This window comes from Ochlerotatus camptorhynchus, unplaced genomic scaffold (assembly GCF_037179485.1).
Source record: "Ochlerotatus camptorhynchus isolate MF236.1 unplaced genomic scaffold, CSIRO-AGI_Acam_v1.1 ptg000298l, whole genome shotgun sequence".
Lineage (NCBI taxonomy): Eukaryota > Metazoa > Arthropoda > Insecta > Diptera > Culicidae > Ochlerotatus > Ochlerotatus camptorhynchus.
In genome coordinates this window covers 1,090,667-1,113,957 of record NW_027040786.1, presented here as the reverse complement: position 1 = coordinate 1,113,957, position 23,291 = coordinate 1,090,667, and the positions used below count along the sequence as shown (strand labels likewise).

Genomic DNA, 23,291 nt, shown 5'->3' with positions numbered 1-23,291 from the left:
CTTTCGCGTTTATTTATTAGTTAATATATTAAAAGATAAAATGTATGAAGAGCTTTGATTGGGTTGGTTTATTTCCTTTAAATTCCGTTATAATTGCTTATCTTTTGACAGATACGCGTATTTCGTCTACTACTTGCAGACTTCATCAGAGCCAAGTACTCAATACCACTGCAAAAATGTATTTGTTTGTATTTGTATTTGTATTGTGTGCATTTGTGAAACGTATTTGTTTAGGTATAGAGTACTTGTTCGCTAACTGGGCGATCTTTAACTGGGCTGCTTTTTAACTGGGCGTTCGTTAACTGGGCTGTAGTCCAGTTAAAGAGCAGTTATACGTCAACAATAGTCGTCCCATTTAGTTTGACATTTAGTTGTCATAATTGGTGAGGGGCAGTCGAATGGAATATTAAGTGATAATGTAAATAAATTTGAAATTATTTTCATTTCACACTGAAATCAAGACTTAAAAGCGTTATGAGCAAAAGTACTAAACTAGCAAGATTGAATGCTGTGAAAATAACAATAACAAACTTTACACTGTATCAATTCAGTACACATGATTTTTTTTTAACGTTGATCAAACAATCCATTGAAGCTCCCGTCGGTGTTTTTTTGACGTTTGACAAGCCAGCCCAGTTAGCGAGTGAAATTTGCTAACTGGGCTACGGTTTTATCCCAGTTAGCCAACAAGTACTGTACATCAATCCATAAAAAGAGTTTTTATTTTCATTAAAATTGGGAAGGTCTGCACCAATTTGTAGATTTGTTTTTATCAAAAGATGCAACAAATTTGGCGTTGGAGATGAAATGTTACACTTCTATTGTAAATTTAGCGACCCATTTCAAGAACGGCTGCTGCCCGTACAGGACAAAATAGCTTATGAGTTCTGACCTGACACCAAAATTTGGTGTTGATCAGCCTTACATAAGAGGTAAAATACCAAAGAATAATGCCAAAAATTGCATGCAAAATACTTTGCAAATAACAAAAATTGATATTTTGATATCAAAAGATTTCCTGAGTAGTATTGTTTAGATATTACATTTGCTTAATTTGGTATTGGAATGGTATTGTGGGACCATTTGTGTGGTATGTATTATTTTTTGTATTTTACCTCTTATGTCCGGCTAATCCATACCAGTTTAAGGTATCGAGATACTCGTTATTGCTCGGATACAAGTGCATTATGTGGTCGCCTTAATAAATAATATACCCCGCATGCATACATTCACATATCAAATGGATACCTGAAGAGTATTTATACTTCCAAAATAAAACAAAAATACACCTTCGATCCTGGCGCGTTAGTTAAGTATAAGCATAAGTATAAGTTGGATGTCTACACACGTACAACCTTTACCATACAATCCGCAGGAGCTCCCAAGCCAAGCATTTTACATAATTCATCAGTTGTCACGCGCCTAAATTTAAATAGGCACACCATCGGCACGGACCGTTAGCTAATAATGATAATATTGAACTATGACAACCGCTACCAGTCAAACAGGTGTGCTTGGCCAAATACCTGCATATTGAGATACCTGCCAAGTGTGAGCACGCTTCCACAACGTGACCAAATTCCAAGTTTATTTACCGGTAGAAGATCAATATTCGCTGATTTGTCCGATTGACATTCGCAATCCGCTGGGTATTTTGTTTTTAGGATAAGAATCAATTGATTGGAAAACAAATCTCCCGTTCAGCGGTTCGAACAATCACGGCAACGACGTCGATGACGGGAGCACTAAACAGACCGGGGACTCGCTGCTGAAACCCTCATCTCGCAGGGGGGACAGAAACTCATCTCAAATATTTGACGACTGCCAGTGTTTGGAAAACGAACATGAAACATGCATAAAAGTATTTACAAATATACCGAGAGAGAGAGAGAGCGAAAGACGCAGTCAGCCAGCAGCGAGAAGCTTGATCCAGACCGTATACAGGAGTCTCCTCCGAGTTCGGTTGACACAGAATGAGGGGTACTTTAAACTCGAAGACAGCAACAGTAGTCGTCCTCTGCCCCTGCCTGCCACAGAGGGATGGAGTAGTAAGAGAAACAACAGAAAGAAAAAGTTGCCCAAATATTTGTTCAAGAAGATTCGTTCTTCGAAATTGTTTATCCCTATTGGATCGGATCACGATGTCCCGTTCCAGTGATGTAAGGTTATGTATGATCGAATTAAAAATGGATAGAAAGAATCTCAAAATCTTGATTGTTTGGGGGTATATGGAATGGTACAAACTATTTCAACAACCCAAATGAAACTGAAATAGGCGAGAATTTTACAAAAGTGATCTTTAACAACCCTCCTGAGACAGGTGTCTGTTTCTCTTGTTCATAATTGTAATAGAAAATTAAAAATTGGGTTTAGATTAAGTTTTCACTAGCAGACATGACAAGTTGAAATCATTGTTCTGATCCACTAATGTCCAATTAATGTTTTAGGTAAATAAGTTTGCCTACCCGAGCAGGAAAAAAATAACTTATTAATACCAAATTCAGGTATGGAAATAGCATAACTGGCAACCTTAATATGGTATTAGTGAGGATGACATAAGAGGTAAAATACCAAAAATAATAGCTCAAAAATGTTCTACGAATAACGACACTAATAAATAATTTAGTTATTTTAATAACAGACGCTTTTTTATCTGCCAGAATATCATGGTTTGTTGTTTTGAAGGTCTTCTAATACCAATTCAATAACTCTTTTAGGTGTTATTGTCTACCCGTGCAGGAACTGATAGCTAATCGATAACAAATGCACACAATGATTTACTGAACATTTCAGCTGATTTCATGGTACTTATTAACCTTTCTACAGTAGCTTTTCCGATGATATATGGTACAATTACACTTCAAAATGGTGCAAACTAAGGAGCATTTTCAAATGCTTAATGTACAGTTTTCTCTATTTTAGGGAGCGTACTTTAAATATTTACTGAGCATTTTATAGGTAATTCCTATAGATGTTTTGTTGTAACGGTAGAGGAAAAGTAGATGACGTCACATTGGGGACTAATCAATGGTGGTTAGGTCCAACGAGTGGGCCTTTTCATTTTTCGTTTTGGACTACTCTTTGATAGTAATGCCCCCGGTAAGCAGCGGATAGTGTAGTTTGATCGTGGCCGCTCGAGTCGCCATCGTGCACGGCTATTCACTTCGTGTAGTTCGCACAAGCAGCCATTCTGTAGCTCTACCCGATGTGACAGCTCACCACAACAGCCATTGCGTAGTCCGCACCGTGTGGTTAAACCGACCAATACCGTTCGTTCACTGTTCAGTAGTCGGGTGTTTTGCCACGACCGCCTGGCGACAGTTCGTAGCCATCATCAAACACCATTTCAGACCAGCCACCACCACCGTCATCACCATCATCAATCAGAAACCACCCCCGTTAGCATCAACAACCGCTTACCAGCATGCATGAAAGTACCCCATAGAATGTGACATCAGGAATAAATCTAATACTGAAAATTGCCTCTATTTAGTAGATTAATTAGAGAGTTCAGCCGATTGATTGTAGCTTGTCCACTACTTTTCGTATCTCCGCTTCTCACCGGGTTCAGAACGGAACCTTCATGCCTCCCCTTTTTTGAGTTTCGTCGAAAAGGGTCTACTTTATAGCTTTTGAGAACATCTGTGGTTACAGTTATGTGTGTGCATCGGCTTTTGTATTCTCGGAACGCCTGTGGAAGGATGTTTCATGATATTGCGTTCCTGCTCGATGTAAGTGACCTTTTGATTGTGATGTGTGTGAGGGAGACAAACACTTTAGCGACCTTGCAGACCTATATGAATGAGCTAACAGGAAGCACATGAAAATCGTAACATCATATGCGCAGAAAACAAGTAGAACAAAAGCTGCATCGTTTATGGAGAGTGAGAATAGTAGCGCGAATAACACTGATCAAACTACGGTTTATCTTATGCCATGTTAAGACAGAAAGCGATAAGATACTAACGACCCTATAATGCAAAGGAGCCTGGAATTGAATCCCCGATGTTTTGCTCAGGTTGCAAAAGTAGTCCCTACTAGGCCACCGAGACCCTTACATCGCACAAACCACGACGATTGACTAGATTTTCGAACCCGGAAGCATTCATCATCGATACGCTGGTTTACTCACTCTCCCTGAGAGATTGGCTGTTTCTTTATTTGCCTCCCTCAATAGACGTTACTAGGGTCTATTTTATTATGATTTCGAACCACGCATTAGCCGATTTTGTCCCGTTAAGTGGAGCTATTTCAAAACCAATGCTCAATTACGGCACTTAAAGCAGTTATGATCTAAAACTATTAGAAAATACTGTCAAGCTCACAACCCGTTCATAAGGGAATGGAGCTGTCAGAGATACTAAAGGGTGATACGGTCAAAATTTGGTCAATATCAACTTGACGTATTTCTTTCAATTTTGCATTTAAAAAACCTGAACACCCCTCATTTTGAAGGTGTGTGTGTGTAGAATGTTGCTCCTATTTTGATTTTGGAATTCACTCTTCAGTTGTCAAAATGCCGTCCAAGCAAGAAGAGCAGCGTATCAAAATTTTGCTCGCGCATCGCGAAAATCCGAGCTACTCGCACGCAAAGTTGGCAAAATCGCTAAAAGTTGCCAAATCAACCGTTACAAATGTAATTAAAGTGTTTGGGGAACGTTTGTCGACAGCCAGGAAGTCTGGATCGGGGGGAAATCGAAAACCGGAAGCCGCTGAGACGACAAAGAGAGTTGCCGGTAGTTTCAAGCGAAACCCTAACCTCTCTCTCCGAGATGCCGCAAATAAGCTGGGTGTATCGTCTACAACCGTGCATCGAGCCAAAAAACGAGCCGGACTATCGACTTACAAGAAGGTAGTGACTCCAAATCGCGATGATAAACAAAATACGACGGCCAAAGCGCGATCCCGGAGGCTGTACACGACGATGCTGACGAAGTTTGACTGCGTGGTAATGGACGACGAAACCTACGTCAAAGCCGACTACAAGCAGCTTCCGGGACAGGAGTTTTATACGGCAAAAGGAAGGGGAAAGGTAGGAGATGTTTTCAAGCACATGAAACTGTCAAAGTTCGCAAAGAAATATCTGGTTTGGCAAGCCATCTGTACCTGTGGCTTGAAAAGCAGCATTTTCATAGCTTCCGGGACTGTCAACCAAGAAATTTACGTGAAAGAGTGTTTGAATAAACGTCTGCTGCCTTTCCTGAAGAAACACGGTTGTTCCGTACTGTTTTGGCCGGATTTGGCATCTTGCCATTACGGTAAAAAGGCCATGGAGTGGTACGCCGCCAACAACGTGCAGGTGGTTCCCAAGGACATGAACCCTCCCAACACGCCAGAGCTCCGCCCAATTGAGAAATACTGGGCTATTGTCAAGCGGAACCTAAAGAAGACCAAAAAAACTGCTAAGGGCGAGCAGCAGTTCAAGGCAAACTGGCTTTCTGCGGCGAAGAAGGTGGACAAGGTGGCTGTACAAAATCTGATGGCAGGGGTCAAGCGTAAGGCCTGGCAATTCGGATTTGGAAAAGCGGAAGCCTAACTGAATATTTTTCCTGAATTTTATACTAATTGAACTTGAAAAAGAAATTTAATTTGATTTTTTAAATAAACGATTTCACCGATTTACACGCGTTTTCCCTTGACCAAATTTTGACCGTATCACCCTTTACCAGCGATGTGCTTTAATTCAATATTATCACGGTTACTATTGAAATCGTCGAATCTGCCATCAGGAAGCTGAAATTCTCCATTGCTGTTGATTCTGACGGGGTCCCATCTTGCGTACTGAAGAAATGCTCTTCTGAACTTATCACTTATTTATCAAAGTTGTTCAACAAATGAGGCTTCTTTGCGCCTGTTCTGAAGACACGGCTTTCACCCCAAGAGATCGGTTTCAACCAAATTTCTTATTTTCATCTGCTCATGCCTACGGAATATTGAAGCTGGATGACAGTTAGACGTGATGTACACGGATCTTGGGGCTGATTTTGACTGGGTTGACTACGCAATACTTTTGGCAAAGCTTGGCGTGCCTCAGAGCTTCATTCGTTGTTGGTTTGAATCCTATCTTACCAATATAGGGTGCCCCAGAAAGTATAAGCATACTTTCAACTCGTTACCATTTCTACCCCGATGAAGTTTATCAGCTGTCCATCGATGTGAGTTGTTGTTTACTTATTGCTCAGCAAGCTAGTGTGAAAAGTGCATTTTTTTTTAAATCAACAAAATGCGAGGCGTTTTCCCTATCAGTAAGGAAATTGGCGAAAATGGAGGAAGTAAGTATCGGAGCAGTCCAGACCGCCATCGGAAGGTCGGTGAAAAAGTTATCTTCGAGGACACATCGAAATTTGACCATAAACCGGGATCGAAAAGTGGACCAGAAGATCATCAAGCTTTCGCCAATAAGTGAATCTGTTCGATATTTGACCAAAAAACTCAGAACATCGAAGAGTAACGTCCACCGTGCCACGGCAAGAAACGGGTAAAAACGTTTAAGAAACAGAAGAAGCCGAAACGGAGTCAGAAACAAGCCGCATCCGTCAAACCGATGGCCCGGAAGCTATATGACAACCTGCTGTGTGGAAAATTGGCATGAACGTCCAATTTGACTACAATACGCTTCCGGGAGACCAATACTGCACAGTCCGTGATGGTCAGGAAGTTGACGATGACGATAAGTAAATTTTTACCGAAAAATTTGGTAAGAAGGCCATGGTTTGGCAAGCGATATGTGAGTGTGGCAAGTTGTCAAAGCCATTTGTGACGAAGGAGACGATGAACACTGACATTTACGATCAGGAGTGTTTGAATCGGCGTCTGCGGCCCACAATCCGTCAAAATGATGACCCATTCTATTTTGTTCTGATTTGGTGTCAATGCACTACTCGAAAGACACGGTAGCTTGATACAAATCAAACAATGTGCTATACGTGCCAAAAGAGATGAATCCTCCGAAGTCCAGAGGCCCGGTCAATCGAAACTTTTTGGGTCCCTCCAAGGGATATCTATGGAAATACTTTAACGCAGCGAATTCAGTCGAAGAATTTGAAAAAGACCGGACAAAAGTGGCCACAATTATCGACAAGGAATCGGTGCTGAAACTCATAGGCAGCGTCAGATCAACTGTGGCTTATTTTCATCCAATTGAATACTATAAAAACATATGCATGAGGGCTTTGATTTCTTTAACATAGTTTTGTTTAATTCCAATAATAAACTATGCTTATACTTTTTTTTAAATCGGGTTAGATCAATCGTACTATTTCACAAACATGTTTTCCTCAAAGAAAAATCGAAATATGTCATGATTTACGTGACTGTGCGTTGCTTCGCTGTTTGCTTGTGGCTGCAGCAACTGATCGACAGTTTTGAAGAGTGGTGCTCTATGATTTTTTAATCTTGAGTGTTCCCAAATGTTATATTAGGTATCACACTTCATCGTAGAATTCAATTGCATTTGGTTATACGATCGATAATCAACCTCTGCAGCACATGGACACAGTTTATGTCCTTGTAATTATGCTTTTTTCCTGGATTTGTTTTCCGTGCTGAGCACCAATGCTACCGACGCCAGGGAGGCTACTCCCACACCTGTACCCTACCTATGGACCCATCAACTGATAAATCGGGGACCAACGACTTTACTTCCCTTCCTGAGGAAGGCGTGATCAGAGATGTTATGCCTCAGAACATCCCAGCGCCGCCGACTGGAATTGAACGCAGGCCTGCTGGGATGAGAGGTAATCACGCTTACCACTACACCACCGGCTTTGTAATTATGCTTGACTTCGCATCAACATTTGAGCAACACAGCTCGGACATCATGTCCAAAGCTAACAGGCAACTCGGTTTTATCTTTAAGATCTCCCACGAGGTTCCTCCCTTAGCTCAGTCGGTAAAGGCGCAGCTACAGACCATGCTGGAGGTGGCTTGGTTCGATTCCCGGTTCGGTCTAGGAATTTTTCGGGTTGGAAAATTTCTCGACTTCCTTGGGCAGAATTATGATTTTACTTGCCACACAATTGTACTAATGCAAAAATGGCATCGGAAGCTCTTAATTAATAACTGTGAAAATGCATCTAGAACACTAAGTTGAGAGCACGCAATAAGCTAATATCCAATAAACCATAAGCTTGAAATGCGATGAAGAAGAAGATGACGAGGTTCGTGACCTAACCTGCCTTAAAGCTCTGTATTGCTCTCTCATGCAATCAATCCTGGAATTAGGCGCAGTGCCCGAGTAGGAGAAAATAACTCTTATGTAAGTAATCCTTTTAATTTGTCGAACCTCTTAACGGAATCCCTTTATGAAGAGCTTTGAGTGGGTTGGTTTATTTCCTTTAAATTCCGTTATAATTGCTTATCTTTTGACAGAAACGCGTATTTCGTCTACTACTTGCAGACTTCATCAGTGCCAAGTACTCAACACCACGCGTATCTATCAAAAGATAAGCAATTATAACGGAATTTAAAGGAAATAAACCAACCCACTCAAAGCTCTTCATCTTATGTATGGTTAATCCATACCAATTTAAGGTATCGATATATTCGTTCCTGCTCGGGTGGTATGGTGCCCGTACCAAGCGGTTTGGATAGCGAGGATTGAAGATGTATAAAGGAAATTCGTTCGTTATGCCCTTCGCAACCGTGCTCAGCTCATTCTGCCTTATGAGGATCGGTGTCTACTCCTGGATCTTGATACACTTGAACACAGATGAGTGTTTGACGAATAATTTGTATTGCTCTTTTTCTTATCATAGTCACTTTAATAGTACGTTCAGACTATAGCTGGTATCATGTAATATAGGCTATCTTTATATCAAAAGCCATATCTACGATTTCCGGTGAAAATTTGACGTATATGCTCATTGCAAGATAGCCTATATTACCTGATATCAGCCATAGTCTGAACGCAGGGCTGGTAGTGCTGATGAGATATAATAGTAGTGACTTTGGTGACTAAAATTACGGAAATAGTGACCAAATAGTGACTTTTAAATAATAAATAAGTAACCAATAGTGACATTTATATGATGAATCAGAAACTCAAATAAGGTTTAATATTGAAATAAACTGTTTTTTGTCATGGAACTTAAAATCACATTTCATGAATTTCTCTAATTATATCGAAACTCTCAACGGAATCTTTTATAAAGAGCATTTGAATAGATTTGAATCATTTCCTTTTGATTGCGTTATTCATTTAAATAGCAATTTCCGGATTTTCCCAAAGTTTTTTTTTAAATGTTACTGATTGAGTGATATACGTTAAAATTAATGTGTAAATCAATAAACCAAAATAAACCAGCTTAAATAGGGCTAAATAGATCATTACAACGACAACCTTTTTATCCGAAGATCTTGAATTTGATGCTGCCGTTGAAATCTTTTTTCACATATTTTTTTTCAAAATGATCTCAAGAACTTTTTTAAGAATTATTCCACTTTCTTTAAATTTTTTTATATAACTTTGATAATTTCATTAGAATATTTCACATATTTTTTTTCAAAATGATCTCAAGAACTTTTTTAAGAATTATTCCACTTCTCTTGAACTTCCTTTTAAAACAAGCTTAACAAAAATAATTTTGAGGAAGGTACGAACTGGGTAGAGCATCCCTTTTACCAAACTCATCCCTTAATGAGGGATAGTGAGAGGTGTTTCACCCCACCACACTGGAAAAAGGGATGATCGCCGATTTCCTCATGTACCTTCGATGTGCGGAAACATTTCTATCAATTGTTTCACACTCAAATCGCCATCTGACGTAAGCACCTACCTGATTCGTACCTTTCCAAAAAAATGTCCTTTGCTCGCTTTCAACTTTCTATACACAATTTTCACACTACCGTACTGCAACGGAAGTTAATCATCTTCAACTATGTAAATGGTATGTAAATAATTCACGTTTGAATTAATAAAACATAACTAGTGAAAGTAGATTATATTTGATTTTTTAATTATTCTTCCGGGATTTCCATGAAGATTCTTCCCATAAATCTATTTTGAATTTACTTGAATTCTCCTTAGAATGTCCATGTAATTAACCTAAGAAATATCATGAATTTCTGCTTAGAATAATCTTGGACTTCTCCCCTGAATTATATTGGAAATTCAATTCGTATTCTCCTCAGAATTTCCATGGTATTTTCTCAGAATTCTCAAAACAAAAATCCATCTCAGAATACCCTTGAAAATCTCCGAAGAATTCCTTTGAGATTGAAGATTGATTATCCACGATGCCCCATGAGTTTCCTCTATTAGCAACGTGTGTCAAACTAACAATCCTTTCCCTACTCGACGATCGTAAGGACGTAGCCTGCGCCGTTATTGACCTGAAAAGTAATGATTTACTGGACTTTTGACACTGAAAATGAATTGCTAATACCGAGCCCTGTTTACATGGTTCTTCGTGCGAATTTGGATAGATTTTGTCAATCACTGAGTAGCAGCTACTGAATTGTATGGTTGTTAATGCGCATGCTCATACTCATTTTATGACCGTCGTCACCTGTACGCAGAGTTGCGACCTATCACAATCACGATCGTCAAACAGCTGATGGTAGTAACGCTTTGTACATTCATATCAATGTGCTCGTCGAAGCTCTCTCCATGACCATCCATCAAGTTGACGAAAGAAGTAAAAAGCAACTGGTGAATGTCGTCTTCTGTTGTGATCCATCACCAATCTGGTCATTCCCGACAATCACGACACTCATCTGTGCTCGTTTTGAAGCAGTTGCTGCTTTGCTTGCTTATGTGAGTGTGTTGGTGAGTGAGCCCAACAACTTCCGTTTAATGTTGCCTGCTTTGTTTGTAACTCACACAGTCGCGCCTGCCGAGACGAACTTGGAATGCGAAGGCATTGTTTTCATTTTCTTCTGTCATTTCGCTTTTTCTCATGATCGTACTGCAGTAGTCTTCACTGTTTTCGTAGTGCTTTCATCATCAGCAGCGAGTGTAACGTTTTGCTTATAAGCAGCGACCATTACTGGTGATTGTTGTTTGCCATGGCTCTAACTCTCACTGCGTGACAAAACGATCTGTCAGCGATAGTCAGTTGATGCGAAGACGAGTGTCACGTGAGGGTCATGATATTTTGCATCACTGCCCGTACGTAGACAATCGTTAGTGAGATAGAACTCGGTTGAAATGGCGAAAAAATGTTTTTCTCTGTAAAATATGACAAGCTTTACGCGGGACATCATTTCATTTGAATAGCTTCATGCCGCCGGACATTAGTTATGTAATGTTATGTTATGCAAGGGGTTCGATTGTCTTGGCCAACCATTTTTGCTTAGCAGAATGCCCCTTTTCATTACTGAGTTGATAGGGTCAAATCATTTGCCTTACAGTCATTCCAGTCTTATTCGCGACAATTTCCGAAATCAATACATTATATCAAAATTACAATCGCATCACTTATCAAGGTCAATCCTGATCCAATGAACCCAACCTACTAACAAAATATTCCCCTTGTGACCTGTGTGGGGACACAGAGGTAAACACGGTTTCCAAAACTACCATCTGATTGCAAGGACGTGGCCGGCACCGTTATTGATCTTTATAAATTGGAATTACTGAAACTTGTACAATGAGAATGGAAGGTCACTCCCAACCTCTTTCAGTTGACTCATTGTGTAATTTCGCTGGTTCTGATAAATCACGGAGTAGCAACCATAGATATGTGCAGTCAGTCTAAGCTAAGCTAAATCAGCTCACTCAAGATTCCCAAGTAACAACAATAAAATGTCATGTCTAGTGTGATACAATTTTCTAACGCAGTAATTACTTTAAAGTTGGGATGTCACCCAATTTGCGAACTCTCAACTAAAAAGCACCCAATGAGTGAATGATTACCGTACAAAATTAATAAATAAATAAAATAATCACCTAGGATTGATTCACCATATGATTTTTTGTAAACGGAGGAGTTATTTTTAAATCATTTGAAAAATGGATTAATCAATAATATAGAGTCAGGGGGCGACCCCGGCGTAGTGGTTAGCATCCATACGTGTCACACCAAAGTCACGAGTTCAAATTTCACCCCCGGACAAGTCACGAATGACCCAAGAGCGTTAAAGTGACTATAATAATAATAATAAAAAAATAAATAAAAATATAGAGTAACTCCTTTCTTGCAAACCTCATATGTATAATTCAAATGTTTCGTTCTTGAATTTAATATCGAATTAAAGCCACATCCTCACATTACTAAAAAGCCGTCTATGCAACGCGTTCAAAACACTTCCAAGCATATTAAAAAACAAAAATCAAAATCAATGAACCCGCATGCTGACGAGGACAAACACGAGAGGCTGCTGTTGAAACCACTTCAGATCAGCCAAATTGGCGTTTTCTTCCGTTCCGTTGCGCCGCCCTACCAAATCGTCTTTCCTCTCTGGTTAACCGAAAACATAATACCGGCGTAAATCAGGGTACAATCGCGCAAAGAAACCGCCCTAAATTAGTCCACAAACGGTTCGTCGGTAGCAGTAGCGGATCTTCGTTTTACGGTCCTGTTCTACTAACCTGTGCCTGAGTGAAGAGCACCCGCCGTTTCCGTCGCTGGGCCAGCGGGAATTGCATTGGCTTCGTATCCGTCATACTACACGTCGCCAGGCTGCCCATGTTGGACATTGCATGCCCCATGCTACCACCCGCGGAGCCACCCATCAGTCGGGATACTGTGCGAGAAAAAAGAAAGAAAGAGAGAATGGAGACGGATTAGCGTTAGTAATCAACCTTGTAGACTTAGTTAGCGGGATGATCACGGATGAATGGGTGAGATTTTCTAATTACTGCAAAGTGGGATCTTGTGAGATCATTCCAGTAACACACTTCTCACGGTTTTTCCGGGATCAAGTATGCTTTAAGTTGTCAACCTTTACTATATGTAGCTGTACCGTATCAGACTGCGGATCGCTCCCCCCACAGCATAGCAGGCAGTGTCGAAGGGCAAGAATTTGCATAGGTAAATCCGCCATGTTTGCTTTGTTTAGCAGTAGCAGCTGACGTCGTCGTTGTTGGAAAATTGCATACGTAAATCAATGTTATATAACTGTTGTCGCAGCAATCTACGGTAACCGCCTAGCTAGCGGGAAGCATATACGTACTAAACGGTATGCCTACAAATCGGCCCAATCCCTAAACACGGGTTCACAGCGGTGAGGATTCGGAAAATTTGCATTATTATTTTTTCGAGTGTTTGGTAAACTTTGATTTTTTTTTTATCGTTCACGCTCGTTCGGCCTATATGTTTCTCTTCCTCGGTTTGAGCTCTATTCATCTCTGTACCTCTACATTCATCCCGGGGCCCAGCTGCCATCGAGTAGGTACACAAAGCGGAGGCGAACAGGAATCCAAGTTTGCCATAAATTGTGTATGTACCTACCATGGTACCTAGACCATGTGCAATTGCCGTTAATTTATGCCGCGTCGCTTCGTGTGATGGAATGGATCAAGAGGAGGATGAAGGTAAGGTACGATCGGTTGGCAGAAATAAAATGACGGCTGACAGGAACCATCAGTGTGGAGCGTGAAAAGAAATAAGTTCAATACTTTTTGAGGCTGGAACGAAATATGATTTATCATGATTCCGGAGAATCATCTCAATGAAAAGAGGAATACTTTGTGTTTACATGCTAAATAGATTGCTTTGTGAGCTGTCAGCAGCAATTCTTGGTCTGTGGTCACGGTATTTGTTGTATTGATGGTTATAACTAGCATAATACTCTAATTGTTACGAACAAGCTATTATTATAAAGATCGGGTGAATTTCTAAAAAAAAACACCTATCATAAACCTAACGATTCACGACTCAATCTGTTTCGTAATGGAATGCATTAAGCGCAAACTTGGCCGACTTTCCGCATGGAAACCGTTAAGTTTGCTCCGAAAACACCTTTTTAAAAAGCAAATTTGTAAAACTGTACATCGACCATGGATTGCTGCCCAGCACGGTGGCGGCAATTGTTGGCGACAGTTCAACAAACGAGATTGCAACCTTTGCGCAAGTTATTTCCACAACAACCGCCACCAACGAACGGAACGAAGGGGACAAAGTTGTGGAGTCGGTTAGTAAACGCCATCATTTCGCTACCGTGACCATTGATTGCATATGATTTCCAACCCGAGCAATGCACGGGTTTGCATCAGCACCATGCATTGCAATTGCAATATGCCATTCCAGGTATTTAAATACACACACGTAAAAGTGCGGTAAAATATTTGCGCAGTTTAAGCGAAGCTGCCGTGCTGTGAGCGTACATACATCATTATGCTATGGCTGGACTAGCAGGTGGTCGGTAGGAAATGTCGGTTCAGTAACTATTGATACGATTTACCTCACAAATTTACATTTTTGTCTTTAATATAAATAATAAAGCTTGGATATTTTTTTTTTTGAAAATCATAGCAACTCTTACACCTGTTTTAGGAAATTCAAAACAATGTTCATGTGATGAACCCCACTTAAATAAAGTAATTCAAAGATAGAACAATTTTCAGAAAATATGAACAATACAGGGATTTTTAAGATTGACTCAGAATAACAACTGAAATTCAAGATGCAAAAATACTTCAACTAAATTCTCTCTGTTTGGCAAATCTGTGTAAAAGTCAAAAATTAGGTTATTGATTCTAAACATGTACAGGCTTTGTTCTGTAAACTTCATTAAACGCCAAAAAATGTGCCAATTGTATTGGTCAAACCGCAAGCAGGCAACATTGGTGTGTTTGGCGCGAAGAAAAAAAATACAGGATACTGGAAGATATAGTGCTGCCGTGAAAGCAGTTTTAATCGATCAAATATTCTAAATCTATACTTTGAACCACCCTACAAAATCGCCAAAATAACAAAAAATAAAAACAAATGGAGAAAAAGGCAAAAAATGGCTTGGAGACCCCCAGAACCGGTGCGTTGCTATTCAGGCTGCTAGTTTAACAACTTTTGGCGTTGCTATTTTAGTAAGCAACCAGGTTTTGCACCGGTCGTTGCTATTACGATTGGTGGGGGAGGGGGGGGGGGGGTGTAGTTAATCACTCAAATTTTTTTTTTTTGATAATATGGTTTTCAACAGCACAAACTGCCGTGTGGTGTTCTCCTCGAAGTATTGCTTTAGTTGTATCATGAAAACGCACTGTGGTTTGATTTCGATCAATCTAATGCCTCCTTCTCCTCGTGGTAAGGTGAAACTCACCAATGCCGTTTGAGGATGACGCTTCTCGATTTTTCGGAACACGATGCCATTGGCGTAGTTAGACATCTTCTTTAAGGGGTACAGACGTGAAAGTTTACTAGAGGGAGGCATTTCTTCCAAAGCCACTATCTTGAAAACATTTTCAAATGTTGGATCTTGAGTTTGGTTTATGTATCGATATCTAGAATTTGTTTCTATGTTTGAATAATCTTGAAAATTTGCTTAAACCTATTCGAAAGAATTCAGTGGCATTTTTTTCCCTTGATTTGTTTTCCGTCGATCTTGTTTTCCGTTCTGAGCACCAATGCTACCGACGCCAGGAAAGCAGCTCCCACACCTGGACCCTACCTATTGACCCATCAACTCATGAACCGGGGACCAACGACTTTACTTCCCTTTCCATGCAAGGCGTGATCAGAGATGTTATGCCTCAGAACATCCCGGCGGCGCCAACTGGGATTGAACCCAGGCCTGCTGGGGTGAGAGGTAATCACGCTTACCACTACACCACTAACACCGCTACCATTGACATTTTCTCAATAGTTTTTTTTAGAGTCCTCTTAGAATTCCCATAAATTTCTTTCAAAAATTCCCCTAAAATAATCTTGGGAATCTCTCTGATATTCTCTGATATTTTCTTGATAACAATCTGATAATACTCTGCTGAAAACTTCTGAAATTCGTTTTACAGTTTTCTAAGAATTCCAAATAATTATCACTAGAATTCGCTCAAGTTTCTCGACAATTATATTTTTATTTTTCTGTAGAAAATCCTCACCAATCCATTGGTATATCTCTGAAAATAAATACCTTGGTTTTCTTCAAAGAATTCCGTAGGAACTCATTTCAGTTTGATTCAAATTTATAATTATACAATATTTATAATTAGTTATAATTATATAGTAATGATACCAGAAATTCTATGAAATTTCCCTCAGTTTGTGTTTGGATTTCCCCTGAGAATTGCTTTCGATCTGTCCTCTGAAATACCTTGGAATCCTTCTCAGAATCTCTTGAAAAAATGCTAGTAATTCTTTAGAAATAATCCTCATGCATTCCTTTGGAATCACCATTAGAAATCCTTTGAAACTACCCTCAGAATTAGATTCTTTGAAAAACTTCTCGAAATTTTCTTGCAACCCTTTCAGGAATACAAACAAAACAGTTGTAGCTACTCTCATGAATCGATTTACTTGGAATTCTCCTCAGTATTACTTTACAATTATCCTTAGAATGTCGTTTGAATTGTTTTCAGAATACTCTTAAATTTCTGCTTAAATTCACCTGGAATCAATCTATAATCCTTGTAAAATTATCGTAACTATTATCTTGACATTTTACTCGGAACTGCCTCACAATTCCCTTGAAATCCTCCCCAAATTCACATTGGAGTTCAATTCAGAACTCTCTTTGAAATTAACCTCTGAATTAACTACAAATTCTCTTCCGAATCTCCTCGTACTTCATCTGGAGTATTTTTCGTAGTTCCAGATTAGAAATTATTTAAAAAATGGTTTCAAATCTCGATAAACAAAATTCTGGACTCAGTTCAAAATTTATATAACAATTTATATTTTTCCTCACTTTTCACAATTCATGCTGGATTTCTTAGAACTGCATAACATTTTGAAATTCGGAATATATATTTTGTTACTAAATTGGGCATTTGTCTTCGTTTTCCCAGTACTGGTTAGTCTATGCCAAACACAAATGCACAGTACACAAAAATATGAAAATTCGGCCTATTAGTTTTTTTTTTTTTCGTTCCCTGTAAGGTTTCACCCGTTTTGGGACACGAATTATACTAAAAATGAGAAAACGATATGTTAGAGTAAATGAAACTCTAAATTTTGAATGTATTGATAATACCTAGCATTCACAAAAAAGAGAAAAAATTTACTTTCCATACTAAAATTATCCTCAAATAGGTTTTGAGAGATGAACCAGCCTACGGTTGAAAATCTCAAAAATAAAGATAACCATAAACATAAGCACTCAAATATGTGGAAATACAAGGGAAATCGGGGTGAAACGGATATCTTTAGGATTGTAATTGTGTTATCGTCAATTAATAAAGAATTTTACTAACAATATGCTCATACTAAAGGAAAATACATACAGTCAACTTTCCATTTCTAGATATTGAAGGGACCATCGAAACAGTGAGAGATCGACATTCAGAACAGAAATTTATTAGCCTACATTCAGGAACAAATCGGATTCAAAAAGTGTATGTATTTGTTTATACAGTATCCGAAGCAAAACTCGATCGCTTACTTCAAACGTAGAAAAAACTATGGTAGTAGATTTTTCCATCGACTCATGGAGAGTTATATGTTCCAGAATATATTATTTGATCATCGACGTAGAGAACGATCGAGATAGAAAGAATATGAAGATATAGAGAACTGGATGTGCGGAAATCTGAAGGAAGTGCTTAAATCAGGCCTGGCTAACCTTCTTAAACTTGATTTTTTAAATAAATGTATCTTTGATCGATTAACATGTTTCAAGGTGTATTTTGTTTATTTCTCATCTATTCTGCACTAAAATTCATAATGGTGAATAAAATTGGGCTAGAATGAAATCCTTGCTGAGATTCAGAGTCCTGGCAAGCGCTGGCTTAAATTATCGAGAAAGAGAAGAATATCGGGATATAGAGGATCGAGAAATGGAGAGTTGGCTGTATACCAATACCAATTATTAGATCTTAACAATTAACACTTTCTTTTTAATCAAAAATGAAACAAACAGGTGCTGGGGGTGACAGTCGTGTAAATTTAATGTTTCTACAATACAGTAGTTCAAAAAAATTGTATAAATTTCTGTTCAATATGATGCATATGAATGGACCGTCAAAAGCCCATCTTTGTAAATAACATTGCTTACAAGTTGCTCGTTCTTCGGAAAGGAAGTAAATCCGTTCGTCCCCGGTTCATGAGTTGATGGGTCGATAGGTTGGGTCCAGGTGTGGGAGCAGCCTTTCCCTGGCATTGGTAGCATTTGTACTCAGCATGGAAAATAAATCAAGGTAAATAAAAAGTTGCTCGTTTGCGTGAAATGAAATACAAGTTCACGTGAATTAATGTTCACATCACAATTAAAATTCAGATATTTTTCTGTGTGAACCAGGAACAGGATATCAAACAATGTTGTTAGCATTTTACTATTTTGGTGCATTACAACCTTAAGAATTGCACACTGAAATTTACATCACTTCGCTGCTCGATTGTTACTTTTTGTTTTTTGACTATATTTTTACATTTTACTGCTCCCGTGACATGTAGGATATTCTGGAATGCATTAAATATTGTAAACTATGAGTGGATGTGTCGTAAAGCCTATTATTCAATAGTTAAGCCATCAAACAATCAGCTATCCATATTACCCCCCACTGTCTGTCTTACCCCAAATATCGTTACTCTGTTTAGGACTAAGTGAACCGACTCAAAAATGATAATTTTGTCCTTTTTGGAAAGTAATAAAGGAAATGGATGTAATGTCGGCCTAAATGCCTCTAATTTGGGCCCATACATAAATTTTCAATAGTGATCAAAAATATCCATTAGTACCGTCCCAATGACGCGTTAATCTAGATAAAATTGATAAATACTCGCTACGAAAAAAAAAACATGTTAATTTCAGTGCCCTGAAATCTACACATGCAAGCGGCCCTTTTGACATAAGAATCAGTTCAAAAGGACGAGAAAATCAATTCAATCAACCGCACTTTTCGTCGTGTTGCATTTGTTTCAGTTTCAGGACACTTAATTTTACATGCCATGTTTGTTTACGTTCCATGGGACACGTCAAAGCTGAATTACGTCTCGTGTAAAAATAATAATGGATGTTGTAAACATGTATCTCTTAACATAGACTGCCCATTTCATCCCGGCAGATATCTAAGTGAGGCTTATATGGCCCAGGGTAATTCACCCGACCTGGCGGCCACGTGGAAATGGATGTAATGTCGGCCTAAATACCCCTAATTTGAGCCCATATTTAAATTCAGAAATCGACTAAATTTTCAACAGCGACCAAAAATACCCATTGGTACCGTCCCAATGACGCGTTCATCTACATAAAATTGATAAATTGCAGATTTTTAGCGATGGGCCCAATCTTAGATCCATAGACCAACATTAGAGCCATTTCCCATATGTCTAAAAATTATCTCGATGCCGTGTGGCGTGAGGCGACCGTTGGCATGATGTTTTGACATGCTAGCAGAAGCAACACGCCTCCTGACCTCCAGACATAAGCAAAATTGTTTAATTGTTTTTGAGTAAACGCGGGTCATCGTTCGCTTAAGGCCCACGCACATTAGATCCGGATCGGAAGCGTTGCGGCAAAGTGACAGCTAAATCTATTGTCTAACTGTCAAATTTACGTCAACGCAACGCAAACGGATCTAATGTGGGTGGGCCTTTATGATCTGAACTTTGACCATTTTGGATCATGCAAAACTTTTCAAAATGGCGTTGTTGACATTTTTTAAAAAATAATAACACGAAAACGTCACCTCTAATCAAAGCCACGTATGATGTTTGGAAAATATGATCATTTCAGGAAAATATACACGGTAAAAAATCGGTAGATTTTGGGTTAAAAGCCCAAAAAGTGCGTAAAATTTGAATACAGGTATACCTCGATAAAACGTAACTATCACTTTTGACTTCCATCGTCAATATCTCCCTAATAACAATTGAATCATACACATAATTATTATCAATAGATGAGTGATTATCTCATTTGTCCGATGGTGTTATTACTTTGCTTGTTTGAATGATCGTTTGCGAGAAATCTGCGATGGAAGTCAAAAGTGACAGTTACGTTATATCGAGGTATACCTGTAACACAAAATGTCCCTATTTATTGTGGTTTGACGAATTTTTATTAGGGTAACTTGGGCCTATCGCTAAAACTCAGATTTGATGATAATTCTTGTGATTTTTCATAGGCCCAAATAAGGAGCATTGACTCTATTTAATCCCGTATCTCTAAATAGCGTAATGAAATTTTTAAGCAATACAGGTAATCATGACATTTTGATCTTTGAAAACAAAACGAATGAAAAAAGAAATAAACCTGCTGCGTCAGAATGGTTTACATAATCAAAGTAATATTCTCTTGGGTGTAAACATCAAGTTAAAATGTCGAAAAATGACCTCATTGTTATCTTTCAGTAGATTGAAGGTGCAATTCACAGTGAAAATACGTTTCAGACACATAACATCACTTCATTATGTTCAGTAAAAGGCTCTCATTCTTAAAATCAGGCATAACATTTGATAACGGCACAAAAGCATTTGTAAACACAATTTCTAAGGCCCTTTACAAGCGAACCAAAGTACGCCCACGCAAACCAATGCCACTATCGGAAAGGTGATAGTTGCCCCTATCCGATAATGTTGTTGGTTTACGTGGGCGTACTTTGGTTCGCGTGTAAAGGGCCTTACAAAGTTTGTTTACAAATGCTTTTGTGCCGTTATCAAATGTTATGCCTGAAAGATTAAATTAAAAATATCGACTTGGTTCATATTTTCGTTTGCTTACGCAAAAGATAAGAACGACGTCACCATTCAAATGACATCTACCGGAATATCTCACCTTCTATAGAGTATACCGTGCTGCGTCAGAATCTGTCATAATTACCTGAGTTTACCAAAAAACGTAATTATTTACGCTGCGTGCGAAGAATCGAATAATCAAATTGCAAACATCGTTTACAACAACTGATACGGCTTTTTTAAATTCAGTCATAAAATTATAATGAACACAATGATGAATTAGTGCATACCTCTTAGCTGCTTTTTTGCCCCGTTTCCGATGAACTTTTGATTTCATTTTCAATTATTGGAGACAAGTAAACACAAGAATGTGAAGAATATGTTTTCCGCTACGGACATCAATTATGAACAAAACAAAAACCGTTACTAAGTGCTGATTCCGAGTATCGTTTGGTGCGTTACTAACATACACGGTAAGAAAAAAGTACCCAACGGAAACTTCACTTTTACCTACTTTTGACTAGTTTGTCTCCTTTTCTCCTTCTAATGTTGTCAAAAACGGAGGAGCAAAACCACCCAACAGGGGTAGTAAAGTGTGGGAACCCAACGTTGAGTATAATCATATTTACCTACTTTTGGGTACAACTAACTTACTTTTGGTTAAAAAGCCAGTGGAAAATTCCATACGAATTGCACACAAGTAAATGAAATTTATTTTAACCCGCTTTACCTACTTTTGCGTTCCTGCACTATAGTGCCGAGATGAGTGAAAAGAACTTAATTTTGGGTACTTTTTTCTAACCGTGTACTGAAATGTTTTAACACGTTATTGTGTAATGGTGTATGTGACAATTCACCTCAATCATAGTCGTTATTCTACATGTACAGTGGAATAAATCTTAGTGAAATAGGAGTGGTGAGTTTTATGCACAGATAAAAAAAAACCGCATGGTACTATTAACAACAATCAATACGAAACTAACGATTTTAAATTGGCTCACCACTTAAGTAGCCTATTGGTCCCAAGCAAACGATTAACGTACCCTATTCTAGTCGAAATTCTAGTACTACGCAATGTTTGTTTTGATTCGCTATGAAAGTTTTACAGATAAAATTAGGGGTTATTGTTTTTTTTCCTATGTTTCGAGGGGTGAATCGATTAGCTTGGGACCGAAGAGAGTACCAGAGCTGAGCCAAAAAGTTGAGCACGTTATTTCGGGACCTTCTAGTCTTAGAGTTACCTCTATGCTATTAATTCGTCTCTCAGCCGAGGTCGGTGGGATTTTTCTGAGGCATAAAAATCTCTGGTCACGTCTTCCTTCGGAAGGGAAGTAAAGCCGTTGGGCCCGGCCCATGTGTGTTGAATGGGTGCGATATCCTACGCAGGTGTGGAAGCTGCCTTCCTGCACATTCGATTGCCGTCAATGGATGGCAATCGATGTCCGTCGGTGATTGGCACTAGATTGCGGAACAGAGACCGACGTTAAATAAAGGAAAGAAGACTATTAATTCGTCATTCAGCGAATTGTCCAAACAAGGTATATTCCATATGTTATCATATTCATATGAAATTATTTTTAGCTTATAATCATTTATGTCGTATTGATACTACTCATGTTTTTCGATACCTGTTATAGTATTTTCAGACTGTTTTCACACACTTAGCACCGCCTTTGGACTGATTTGGCGTTTTAGCGCAATTTATCGTATTTTACTATTTTAGAATGCCTTAAATGTTTGGTATTTCATAGCCATTTTGCCCTTACATCATCTGTGTTCAATCAACAAAAGTTTAAGAACTGCAATCCTACAGCTTAACGATATTTATGTTAATTCCTAACATGTACCTGAATGTCATGAAAATTTTGCACGACAACACCAATCTCAATGAAAACCATATCCTTTACTTGTTTGAAGTAAAAGATTTATTGTCATGTCTTACCATGTGGTGACACAAAAGTTCTGCTGCCATAAGAAATCGTGTTTATTGTGACCCACCTGGAGTCTCTGTGTTGTTTCCAGGTATGTCCTGTTCATTTTACTCGTTGTTAAATCAATATTATTAAAGTATCTAATTTGAATTAAATGATTACTAACCGTCATAACGGCAGTGCCACAGAGCACCTGTAACAATTGCCATAACTTCATTCAAAATCATCTCTGAGTGCTGCTGCGTTTCGCTGCTGAACTCATCTTGCAATCTTTCGTTTGTCCACCATACATCCAACCTGACTGGCTCGGAGTAGATGTTTTCCTCGTTCCACCGAACCAAGGAATTCCTTTGTTGTTGCTGCATTTGTCTTATTATTTCAAGCTTTACCTGGCCTGTGCAGCCGGACTTGTCCGACCTCCTCAACCCGCCGCCACAATACTCAGCTGATGGGGACGACGGCGAACAGGCTTTTGCCTCAACCTTCAGTTCAGTGTTATTTCTGTTTTCTGATTTTGAAAGATAAACAATTGTCCATCAAGCTACGACGACGGCCGATGTGATGATGTCTCGAACGTGAGGATGATTATGTGTGTGAATATGAATAAAATATCTCTCGGGGTATTGTTTTGATTACGAGATCTTTTTTC

At 38.8% G+C, this 23,291-nt stretch overlaps 1 protein-coding gene across 2 annotated transcripts in view; it reads right to left on the bottom strand.

Annotated features, from left to right (window-relative positions):
• LOC135706940 (homeobox protein Nkx-2.1) overlaps positions 1 to 23,291 on the bottom strand; it is a 122,009-nt gene that overhangs the window by 71,491 nt on the left and 27,227 nt on the right. For both annotated transcript variants that reach the window (XM_065228628.1, XM_065228629.1), the window contains one exon: positions 12,533 to 12,687. In XM_065228628.1, the coding sequence (XP_065084700.1) occupies positions 12,533 to 12,687 (155 nt within the window). The remainder of the gene's footprint in view (positions 1 to 12,532; positions 12,688 to 23,291) is intronic.